Source organism: Chenopodium album, chromosome 10 (assembly GCF_948465745.1).
Source record: "Chenopodium album chromosome 10, dcCheAlbu1.1, whole genome shotgun sequence".
Classification (NCBI taxonomy): domain Eukaryota; kingdom Viridiplantae; phylum Streptophyta; class Magnoliopsida; order Caryophyllales; family Amaranthaceae; genus Chenopodium; species Chenopodium album.
Genome location: NC_137843.1, coordinates 2262504 through 2274948, shown reverse-complemented (window position 1 = coordinate 2274948; position 12445 = coordinate 2262504). Strand labels below are relative to the sequence as shown.

Genomic DNA, 12445 nt, shown 5'->3' with positions numbered 1-12445 from the left:
ACTCATTGATCTATCACCTGGCTCTTGTACGAAAAAAATGTTAAGTGTACGTATATGAGTATATCAATGTGATTGATTGAAAATAAAGGGATTTTTTGTTCATGTTTTAAAAACTTGCTACTCAACTGAATTGTCAATTTGTTGATAATTCATTGATTAGATACTTTCCAAGAAATCACTTTCAAGCAATGTTATTAACTCATCGATCACGCACTTTTCAAACATTGGCCACCATTTTTCTTGATATATATATATATATATATATATATATATATATATATATATATATATATATATATATATATATATATATAAACTAATACTTCTTTTTTGGGTAGCTATTTTACAATAACAATGCTATAAATTTTTTAATTTATAAGAGATGTATGCGTTTCTTGTCATCTTAACCATGTGTAGGCAATAGAAAACACAGCATGACACATATCATCAATGTGTTTGGCGTATATAGAGGGATTTATTGTATTGAAAGCTGATTATCTTGTTATAATAATAGAAATAGAATTTACGTGTTGAACAGCCGAACAAGAAAGTGTTTTATTTAATTAAAATTCATAACCCTTGCTCGATTAGGATTATTAATTAAAGAGAAAGTACATTAATGCAAATGGAAATTTGTCTTCGATCTTGACAATTCATCCCAAAACATAAAGATTATAACATATATTGTCACACCTATCCATCGAAAAATAGACTATTAAGTTTATAACATATTACTGTAGTCACAAATGTTGAGTTGGTAGCGCAAATCCGAGGCGAATTTTGTTTTTCTTTGATTATAAATTTAAAATGAATCCCATAATATAATTGTAAAAGAAAAACCAAAATAAATTCAAACCGTTCGTTAAGTGGGGACAAAACTAAAAATCATACTGACACAAAAAAAAATCAATCATCGCTAAAAGGATCGTATCTGACATTGTCTGGCGCAATTAGATTCGCTTATTTAAGCTTCAACAGGTACGACTACTATTTTTTGCAAAAACTTATTTTGGATATCAAACCCATCCAATCATGTGTGCCCCTCTTCGTTGTTTGTTAACTTTATCATGTATGGAGTAATATTGTAAGTTTGTAACTCTTATAAAGGTAACTAAAAACCATGTAACTCTTATGAAAGTAAAGTTTGAGAAATTACAAATTTGATTACCAAAACCTATTATCATAAAAAATTGTAGATGAGTGCGAGGTTTGATAACAAGTAAATGACTTGAAGACCAAAAATCAGAAACATGATGCCCTACAATTATTATTATTATTATTATTATTATTATTATTATTATTATTATTATTATTATTATATTATATTATTATTATATTTATTATTATTATTATTATTATTATTTTAACACATGCAAGTATAACTTAGAGCCTGTTCACTTTAACTTAATTCAGTTCAGCTCAAATCAGTTTAATTCAGTTCAGTTCAGCTCCTAATTTCCTTCTCTCATAAAATATTCATTTCAGTAAATTTGAGCAGCTCCTTATTATAAAAGTTTTTAGCATGAAGATGGAGGAGTATAAAAATAATAATGAAGTACTAATATATAAGTCATGCTCCCGATTTAGTTAGCTTAAAAATATATATAATTAATTTAATTTGAATTTCAGTTGATTAAATATGGGGTTTTTTTTTTTTTTTCACAAACACTATAGTTAATTATATATATTTTTTTGGAAATTTCATTGGTATACCTCTGGCATTGACTTTTTTCTCATTGGTACACTCTTAAATTCTTGTCTTCTCATTAGTACACCTGGATTTTAGTTGTTTTCCCAACCCTGACAAAATGTTTAATAATTTAACCGAACAATTGTTAGTTTGCAAGACAATATCGACATACAAATTGAGATTTTTTTTTGACACGCATGCGAGACATTTGCAAATTTTGAGGTTAATTTGGACCCTTAAAAACTAAAATGACACATAAATCGAGACCTTAGGTATTTGAAGGGGGTATCATAATCTTTTAAAATTAGTTAACTTAATTTGCTAGTTATTAACGGTGTTAGTCTCAATTGGAAAAAAAAAAAACTAAATCACAGATGTATCAGTGGAAAAGCAAAAATTTAAAAATGTATCAAGAAAAAGTCAATATCATAAATGTAACAATTATAATTTCCCTACATTTTTTTTACAACAACAAATTTTGTTATACGTATATCGCCTATCATTTGCCAATGAGACTTGCACTAAACTATGAAACGTTAAAAATTAAATAAAATTTAGGAATACTGTAATTGTGACCTTTTGGATGCAAGTGGAATGTGGACTTGATTGGGGTGTGATAGGAGGAACGAGTACAAGTAATTTTGGGCCGACAATTTGATGCACAATTTTCCAGAATTGGGCTGGATCTGGCCTTTTTAGCAAAAACATCTAAAACTTGGGCCTTTTAAAAATAAGTTGGGCCGCCCAACCTTCAAGCTATAGAATAAGTAAAAGCAAGTCAACGACACTCCTGCTGATCTAAAACAATTTACGAGCATGAAATACAAGACTTATTTTTTGTTGACAATAATACAAGACTGTTATTATTTGCTATTCGTATACAAAATCTTTTTGACGTGCTTAATCAAACGAAAGATTAGCTGATAATATTGAAAGACGATAAACTACGAGTTGCTATATAAAAATCATAAAAGTGGTCAGAATTAATTTTTCATTAATTTGTGTATTTTATTTTTTCGTCTCTCGAAAAGCCAATATATATTATAAAATAAAGTACATAACTTAGTATGCGATTTTATAGATTACATAATAGGTAAGACTATATGTGCAATACACCAATTCTCTATTCTAGATAATCGATATCAAATTAATCAAATGAATAACTATGGCTTGTTCTACTTTTGAAAGACTCGAATCAATTACACAAACTTCTAAGATTTATTTGAGGCATAAACTGTTGTTATATGCAATTACAAAAATGATCCCCCGATCTCATTTTACTTTCCTAAATTTCTACTACTTTTTTTTTTTATTTATTTTTTTTACAGGTCAATATTGTGTTTCTTGATTTTTATGCACGTATCTTATTAACCTTAATCCACCAAAATATTGAATTACTCTTTTTTATCGATTACATCAAGTTAGAGGGACACAATATTGAATCATGCTTTCCTATCTTCTTCACCTCTTTTCAAATACTGAAAAATAAAATGGAACATAAAAGATAATATATTAGATAAAACGAGTATTAGTCTAGCTTATATGAGATAATGTCGATTTTCCTACTAATCTCAATACTTTCAAATTGCAATTTCATAGGAACTTCAACATGTGAGAAATTTATTACTATTACATCTAGAAACAGTTTGAAAACAGACATTTTCCTACCACAAAAAAGCCAAAACATAAACAAATTAACACACCAAAAAAGAAAATAAACCGAAGCATATACTAGCCTACAAATGATAACCGACATTTGCGCCGAAGCGTGTATAATCAAATTGCAACTATTCCTCTCATTCTACTTTTCCGTTTCTTCACTCGCCACCGCCCACCTTTTTTCTTATAAACGGTTGAAAATCAAACCTAAAAAAAATCACAAATTATTTTCCCTTTTTCTTCTTCCTCCAATATATAAACCAACATAACTGTAGAAAAAATAAATAAATAAAAACACTCCATTTCTTTTTATCTTTCTCTCTCCTCCATCCTTACATTCCCAGATATCAGCAGCAGCAGCAGATCCGTTTATACTTTCTCTCTCCTCGGCCTTCAATTGTCCTTGGAGAAGATTCTGGAATCTTTTCATACTCTAAAATGGATTCCAAACTTATAATTGTTGGCGAACTTCCGAATTTTCTCTCTCCTCTTCGTCAGCTTCCTTGCTTACAGCTATGTCGCAGAATTCCATGTGCTTCTAGAACTTTCCAGTTGTCGAATGATGGCAGTTTACGGTTTCGCCGGTGTTTCGCCGCCGCCGCCTCTCATAGTAGTACCTTGACCAGTAATTCTACTCCGGTTTGTGTTTTCTCTCGTCTTTTTTGTTTAATTGTTTTTTATTTCATTCGTTTTAGTTACTTGATTTGAATTTGTTTTTAATTGAAACCTGATGAAGCGGAATTTTGATTTTGTAAGATAAATTAGGTATAGAATTTTCCGGAATTGTGATGCAATTTAATATTAATAGCGTTTTAGGCGTTGAGGATAAAATGGTTTTGCTTAGAATTGTAAATTAGGGAAGGATTTTCTAGGAACTATCTGAGATTAGGTTGTGCAAAGTTGATTCAACTTGAACTCGAACTAAAACTTAAAGTTGAACTTATCCAGTGATTGAATGAACTGAGGCTGAGATGAATTATACTCTAGCAGAGAGACATTGCAGCTTGACAAACTTTTCGCGCTTTTGATATGTTGTGTATGTCTCTTTTCAAATTGCGGCGATATACAAATAGATCAATAAAATTCCAGATTATATAACTTTTTGGTGCCAGCCACACTACTCTGTGGGGTCAGGGTGATTTATTAAGGGGTTATTGAGTCGGTCAAGGGTTACTTATTCAGGGTTACGAGTTGGTCAGGGGTTACTTATAGGGGTTATTGAGTTGGTCAGGAGTTACTTATTAAGGGGTTATTTATGTAGGATTTACTTATTAAGTGGTTACTCAATCAGTTAGGGGGTTACTTGTATTCAAGTGTTACTTGTATAAGTAAACCCTAAATAAGTAACCGCTATAAGTGACCCCGTCTAGGCCACATATTAAAAATTGTGATAACTTTTAGGTAATTCGGGTGAATTGTGGTGGTGTGATAGGGGTGTACTTTATGTGCGAAGAAAGGAAGTAGGAAAATTTAAGAGTTGAGAAGTGAGCGACAGAGAAAATGAGGGGGAGAAAAAAGTGGAGAGGTTAAAAAAAATGGTCAATTCTCTCGTATCACCAGGAAGTTGGACAAAATACTTTTTTGTCATTGCAAGATGTTTGTGACACAAGCAAAACATAAGGGTTAAATTATAAGCCAATGACCGCATGCCCTTTGAAGGATCAAGTCTCAAGGAGAGCGTGTGTTAGGGGTTGGCACAACTTTAAAGTTTGCTTGGGGAATTAATGTGAAGTTCTTTTAGGCTTTTGATGAAATTATACAGCAATTCGTACACCAAGTTAGCCATACAAGTGCAAGGAGGCTCTTCTAATCTTACCCCTATAAATGTGTAGAAGTTGATATTATTGGATCCTTTACTTGACTTGCAATTGATTGACATACCAAATATTTAACTCAACTCAATCTCGTAAAGAAATCGCTAAATGAGTTCGGCTATGTTTAAACACATTGACACCTCTAATTTATTTGGGTGATTTGGGGTGAAAGAGAGACGGGCAGGGTAAGGTAGCTAGGAGAGCTGTCCTATTTTGAAGATTTGCAAGTGTGACAGAAAATGTTATTGTACCTGGCTACAAATAGGAGAGGGTTACACTTGATCAATGAGAAAAACCTTTACCTTTTGAATTGTACTGCTGTGTAAGTTATTGTTGGCATTTACTGTCAAGATTTAGAGCTAGGGCTTTGAGGAATGTGTGGTTGAGGTGTTGTCCCCAGGGTTGTAAGGCCGTGAATTCTAGTGATGCTCTGTTATCGGAATTAAGAATTTGTTATGACAACTTGGGAATGCTAAGTGAAAGAACTTATTTACTAACTTTTGGATTTGCTAAAATGTGGTTTGGATGATAGTTAGATATTGATGCCAATTTGAAGAGAATTTTGCCTTTGTTGAAGCTGCAATATGGATGGTCATGATTACTTCCCTACTATCTTTTGTCCGCTAGCACCCTCTTTTCTTGTAATAATATCTTTAATGGTTTAGAAAGATAGTAACTTTGCTAGTGTTAACTAGCTTGGGGTACTATCACTACTATGTGCATGATTATACCTAATATTGTTTCTCTTGCTAGTCACGGGATCCACTTAAGGTGTTGCTCTGTTAGTAGAATCACATTTTAATTGGGAATTAGGGTTTATTGAATTCAACAAAGAAGGAAAGAAGATTAAACTCTTGTAGTCAGCAACTCAGCATGCCTCATCAAAACTTGATGTTTGCAAATGAGGCTGAGTTTTTTAAGAATTCGAATGGAAATAGATAATTCTAGGGTCTTTTGTTGACTCGGTCAAATCTTTGTTTGCTAAATACACCAAGCTCAATTTTTTTTTTTTTTTTTTTTTTTTTTTTACCCATATATATTGGATGTGGTTCTAATTGATAACATGTTTATACCAAATTTTCATGTTTAGTTTGTTTACCCCATTATTTCTATGATGGGTTGTTTGCTTTTGATAAAATGCGTTCTCTGCTAACAACGCTTCTTATCCTCATATAATATATGCTTTCTTTGCTTGTTTCTGTTGACCAATAATCATTGCAAAATTTTCTCTGTCATCATTACTAGCTCATATGGAAATTCAGCCTTTAGCTTTTTTTTTTTTTTTTACCTTGCCAACCTAGATGTGTGGGTGGCCTTATCTATATATAGTATGTAAATGTTTAACAAAATATTTTTCTGCTGATATAACTTAAAAAGAGAATCTGATTATATTTTGCAGTCTAGAAATGGAGTATATACTGTTGGTGATTTTATGACAAAGAAGGAGGATTTAGTTGTCGTTAAACCTTCAACAACAGTAGATGAAGGTAGGTTTGGAGTAAATGGTTCTTATATAGCTTATAGTCTTTTAATGCTGTTCTGTAACGCGTTTTCTTCTGTGCACTGCAGCTTTGGAAACACTCGTGGAGTACAGAATTACCGGGTTTCCTGTGATTAATGATGACTGGGAGCTGGTAGAAATCTTATTTCTAAATCTTTTATAAATGATATTCTGAACCTATTGTCTTTGTGCTTATCTTCTTTTATACATATTTTTGTGTTTCTTAGTTGTGATTTATGTTAGCGACTTAGCTGACTTTGCAACAGGGCAGGGATATACTGATAATATTATTCTCTAATATAGGCCCTATTTCTTCTTTCTTTTGTTTTTATTTCTTTTTTTTGAACTTAAATTATTTTTACTGAATTATAATTATTTTTACTAGTTAAAATTGAGTTTTACTGATTAAAATAAGTATTTACTAATTAAAATATGTTTTTATTGATTTCCTTTGTTTTTCTATTTCTTTGGAGTTATTGGTTTTTTTACTTAACATAAATTATTTTTACCAATAAAACCAACTTGTCTTTAAGAATTTAATTTTAATGATAAATCCTATTCTGAATATTATTTTTATAAGGTGAGGAGTACAAGGCCTTTCTCTTTTTTCCTCTTGAAGTGACTAGAGCACTAGACTGTAGGAAAAGGTGCCTTTGAGTAGATTTTTTTTTTTTTTAAATTATCTGGTGTGCCGTGCTTGTAACTTGACCTTTTAGACACATGCAATACAATGACACAGAACTCCGCCTGTTAAGTTCCACTTTGCGGTATTCACTGTCGGTAAGTGTCTCTTTGTGGCATTCACTGTCGGCCTCAAGCTCGGATAAAGGAGGAGAGTTGTGGTAGGTCTGTGGCGGCCAGCGTAAAACTTAGTCACATTTTATAGACATGAATCAAAATCTTTTTGGAACTAAGGTTTTGTTGTTCTTGTTGAAATACAATGACATGAGATATGAAGAAAGTGTTAAAAATTTTAGGCTCTCATGTACTTTAATGTTCTTCACCTAGATTTAGGGCCTATTCTATTGAGCTTAATTGCAGTTCAGTTCAATTATCAGCTCCTAATTTTCTTCTCTCATAAATAATTCATTTCAGTTCCAATCAATTCAGTTCATTTGTTTTCAGTAAATCGGAACAGACCCTTACTTATTATATATGTTAATAAGTGCTACCCAAGTTCAATTACTAAGATAAATTCTAATAGTGAAAATCAAGTGAATGGAACGTATCCTAATTGTAATTTAGGTTGGACTTGTATTTTCAGCAATGATGTGTATGGTAATTATTAGGGCCGAGCAAAACTACCCGAAAAACCGATTCGTAACCGTTTCGAAAATTAGGGTACCCGATCCGATAACCATAACTGTCCGGGTACCCGTTCCGATATTTTGTTATAGGGTATGGTTATTGGGTATCATTTTAAAATTAACGGTTACCCGATCCGTTCCGATAAACATTTTTTGCTTTTTTTTCCCTACTTAAATCTATTTTCTTTAAATCTAAACTCTTACTTTAGTTCATAATTACTTTATAATATCAATGATTAGTATATTATTAATAATTTGGTCAAAATCATATGATATTGTTGTTAATTAGTGGTAAATTATATCATAATAACTACATAATTAAGTTTAATTATCATTATTAGATATCTTATTGGGTACCCGATAACCGATTCGAAAATCCGGGTACCTGAAGCCCGGGTACCCGAACTTATCGGTTTGGGTTATGGATATCACTTTTAGGGATTTTGGTTATTGGGTACCCGAACTGTTAGTACTAACGGTACGGGTACCCGTCCCATGCTCACCCCAGTACTAATTATTACTATGGTTGCTAGACAGAAGTCATGTTTGAGATGGAGTAGCATTTAACCATTTTTTCCTTGTTAATATGCCCTCGTTTTCTGTACCTGCATCCTTGTTGTCCCTTTTTGTTTCAAGCTTTGTCTTTTTTTTTTTTGTTTCTCTCCTTCCATTTTTTATTGATCTATCAACTTAATTCGCTTTCAACTTAATTTTCTTTGTCTCTCGTTTTAAGTTTCAATGTGTGTATTTGGAACGTGTTTAATTGCTGCCAGTGGCGGAGCCAGGATTTGTAATCCGGGGGGACAAATTTCAGATGTTTAATAAAATTGACAAAAATTTTAAGAAAAAAAGATGGTCACATAAATTGCTTAATATATATTTTTGTTATGGACAAGACAATTATTCTTATATGGCAAAAAAAGAGTTTTTTTATAAATTTCATTGCATATTAAAAAAATTATCAACAAAAAAAAATTAATTTTTTGTTGGTGAACCCTAATTGTAAGTTATGTGATCCCTAATAATTGAAAAATACGATTTATCAAATAATAAGCGTTTAAACAATATAAAATTAGATATTTAGGGATTTGGGTTACATTAAAAAAAAAAAAAAAAAAAAACACAACTTTATTTTACTAATGAAATTATTACAATGTGTTCTGTAAAAATAAAATTAAAAATCTAGTTACAAACACTATAAAATAAAAAATTTGAATTTAGGCACACATAATTAAAGAGATAAAAATACAGAGATATGTATTCATTACAAATAGTTGAATAGCACATTATTAATCATTATCAAAAAGGCGGTACTTGATTAAATAGTTAACTGAGAATAGTTAGAGGTTTGAAAACTTATAATACTTTAAATTTATAAATTATATACTATAAAATGAAATCCAAAACAAGTATATAAAAAAAGGAAAAAATCCAAAAACAAGAAAAAGAAGTTAAATGGCAGCACTTTGTATAAACTATAAAATGAACTAAATAATAAGTGCAAAAAGAGGGGAAAAAAAAGTATACAAAAAAATTTATGAGTGAAGAATTGAACCTAGGAACAAGGGGGAAAAAGGAAGCCTTATTCAAGGCCCAACAACCACTAGACCATCCTTTAACTTTGTGATACATGTTGTTTATGTAATGTGTATAAATGTATTAACTGTACCTTTTTATGCTAACGATTTTTTTTTGGGGGGGGGACACTGTCCCCCCATGTTCCTATAGTGGCTCCGCCACTGATTGCTGCTAATCAATTTTACAAATAGGTTTGCTGATCCACATGGAATGTGGAACGTCTAGTTTATTGATTTATTGTCATTTTTGGACTGTTAAGTCATACCATGATTTTACCATTTCATCTGCCTATATGATGGGTAGTGTTAATCATGATTCAGTATCTTTTGGATTGATGGTGATTGATAATTCAAATCAACAGATTGCACTTTAGAATTCACACACTATTCTGGTAGCTATTCTTGCTTTATCTTCTCATACATGTAACTGGTACCATATATCATTGCTATGAAGATATTCCACATATAGTGCTACTCCCTCTTTTCCTCAAAATTTGATATAGCTGTAAGCACAAATATCTAGCATTTTTAAACGTGGAAAATATTAAGAAGTGGTTAAAAATGTCAATTAAATGGTTTGAGGGAAAATTTTCTTATTAGATTTGCTCTTGAATCCTGTCTTCTCTTGTCTGCAGGTTGGTGTTGTCTCAGATTATGATCTGCTGGCTTTGGATTCCATATCAGGTGAGATATTATATGAGGGCACATAAATATATAGTTATTAGATGTTCATTGGAAAGGTTGTTCTTTGTCATTATCCTGTTAAAGGAGTTGAGTCATTATTTCTTGTTGGTCTTCACCAAAAAAATAATTTTAATGCTGGTACTTTGTTTAGGTACAGGAGTGGCAGAAACAAGCATGTTTCCTGAGGTTGATAGTACTTGGAAAGTACGTGTAGATGCTCTTTGAAGCTGTATTCATTAGCTTTTATGTTAATTTTTATCCCTGTACTCACATGTTGATCCTCATTTACATTGTAGGTATTTAATGAGCTCCAGAGTTTACTCAGTAAAACAAATGGTAAATTGGTGTCTGATGTGATGACGCAAGTCCCTGTTGCTGTTCGTGAGACCACAAATCTTGAGGATGCAGCTAGGTTCTGTCTTAATTTTATGACTCCGTCTATGCTATGATGAATTGATGATTCAGTAAACATTGCTTCGTTCCAAATGTAACATGATGTCAGTTGGCCAATATATTGAATCATTGTGATTTATCCAAATGACAGATTACTGCTGGAGACAAGATATCGACGACTTCCTGTTGTAGATGCTGATGGAAAACTGGTAAGAATATAAGATTATTACCTCTATGAAGCAGTTATAACCTTTATTTTCAGTTTAAATAACGTAATTGAATGCTCAGAGTTTGACAAATCCACATTTGTATTTTGTGTGTGTTTCCGTTTTGACAATAAACTTGACAGTGCTTCCCTGGCAAAATCTCACTGAGAAACAGGCTTGACTTTTCCAACTTTTTTTTTATTTTGTCAACCGTCTCAATGATATTATGCTTTATCTGTTTTAATTAACATTTAGGACAGGTGGACAAGCTAACTGTCCCATGGATGTTTAAAATGTTTTGCTGGTTCTACAGAATTATAAATTCAACTGTGTATTGACTTTATTGTGAAAATCGGTATTCAACTTGCTGAGTTTTTAAACCTTGTTTTGGAATCATTTGTTGGCCTTATTATGGCTGAATAACTCCTATTTAACTTAAAGTCATATACCAAACATTAGATTGGATGTTTGATCACAGGAAAAAGTACAAATCTAATATAAAAAATCGTGAAAAAGCCAATTATTGAACAAGAGCCTTAATACTTTACTACGTTTTCATATTTGAGGTTCATTCTTGACTATTCCTTGTGCTTTTAGGTGGGAATCATCACAAGAGGAAATGTCGTAAGAGCAGCTCTGCAAATTAAACGTGAAAGCGAGAAGAAAGGTCAATGATTAGGAGAGACAAATGTAATATGATTGCCAGATTATCCTGATTGGTTGGTGCTGTAGTATTTACACGAGGTGGGCATGTCTCTGCCTTTTGTAGTACCATTTTTTGTTTTTGCATTTTTTTTTTTAATATAATTTTTTTGTCAGCTAGTTATAAAATATAAATATGTAGTTACAATTCAATATATTCACTCGAATTGGAGATTTTGTACGATCCTGATTTATTAATTTACCTCTATTTGTATATCCTGTAAATTTAATGTTCTGTATTATTTCTAGATATCCTGTTTCCACTAGCTGCATTTTCGTAAACTTGGAGTTTCTTTTGGTTTCCCTGATAAATTCAATATTTCAGTAGTTTTATGTATGCTAGTCCCCCCTCTTATTTTCTTCCTAGCTGGATGTAAAGCCTACTCAGGCTTTTCTGGACGACTAGACCTCAGTAAGATATGCTTAGTGTGTCGCATCGACCGTGCTTCTTTTGTTCGAGTCCATTTTTCTTTGAGCTTCAGAACTGAAGAATGCGCTTCTGATGTCATATTCTTGATACACCTATAAGTTTCCCTATCCTTTCTGATGTACTCAGTAGTAGTAATTCATTTTTTTGTTCTAATTATATAGTAGCTCTGTTCACAATATTTGGTCTACTTGGCATTTAAGAAGAGTAAGATAACCTCTAGTAGGTCTAGATATGAAGTGTGTAGGGAGAAAAATAGATCATCAGCTTGGAAGCAATCACTATTCACTAAATATGGAGGACCGCCTGTTACTCCGTTCTATACAATAAAACTCATGTAACAGTGCTTTGACATTAGAACAGTTTTTGGAAAGTTGAAGACTATGAAGTTGATTTAATCTAGTTTTTCCTTGGTAACACGAGAGTTCCTGCTAGAAGATAAAATCTTCATGACTTAAAGCCAATAGATTACCACTGGAAATCAA

At 31.8% G+C, this 12445-nt stretch overlaps 1 protein-coding gene across 1 annotated transcript; it reads left to right on the top strand.

Moving 5' to 3' along the window:
• Nucleotides 1-3644: 3644 nt before the first annotated feature.
• LOC145561916 (CBS domain-containing protein CBSX1, chloroplastic-like) lies at nucleotides 3645-11749 on the top strand. The gene is made up of 8 exons (XM_081622047.1): nucleotides 3645-3988; nucleotides 6563-6650; nucleotides 6733-6797; nucleotides 10184-10232; nucleotides 10384-10436; nucleotides 10529-10644; nucleotides 10777-10834; nucleotides 11429-11749. Exons 1-8 carry the CDS (start codon nucleotides 3788-3790, stop codon nucleotides 11504-11506), a joined length of 708 nt encoding a protein of 235 aa, XP_081478173.1. The 5' UTR covers nucleotides 3645-3787; the 3' UTR covers nucleotides 11507-11749.
• Nucleotides 11750-12445: the final 696 nt, after the last annotated feature.

What these genes read in the sequence shown, in the direction of transcription:
- LOC145561916 (XM_081622047.1), top strand. Translation starts at nt 3,788, where the DNA reads ATGGATTCCAAACTTATAATTGTTGGCGAACTTCCGAATTTTCTCTCT. An exon ending in AGGTTGATAGTACTTGGAAA is followed by an intron (nt 10,437 to 10,528) that starts GTACGTGTAGAT and finishes TTTACATTGTAG; the next exon opens with GTATTTAATGAGCTCCAGAG. An exon ending in AATCTTGAGGATGCAGCTAG is followed by an intron (nt 10,645 to 10,776) that starts GTTCTGTCTTAA and finishes TCCAAATGACAG; the next exon opens with ATTACTGCTGGAGACAAGAT.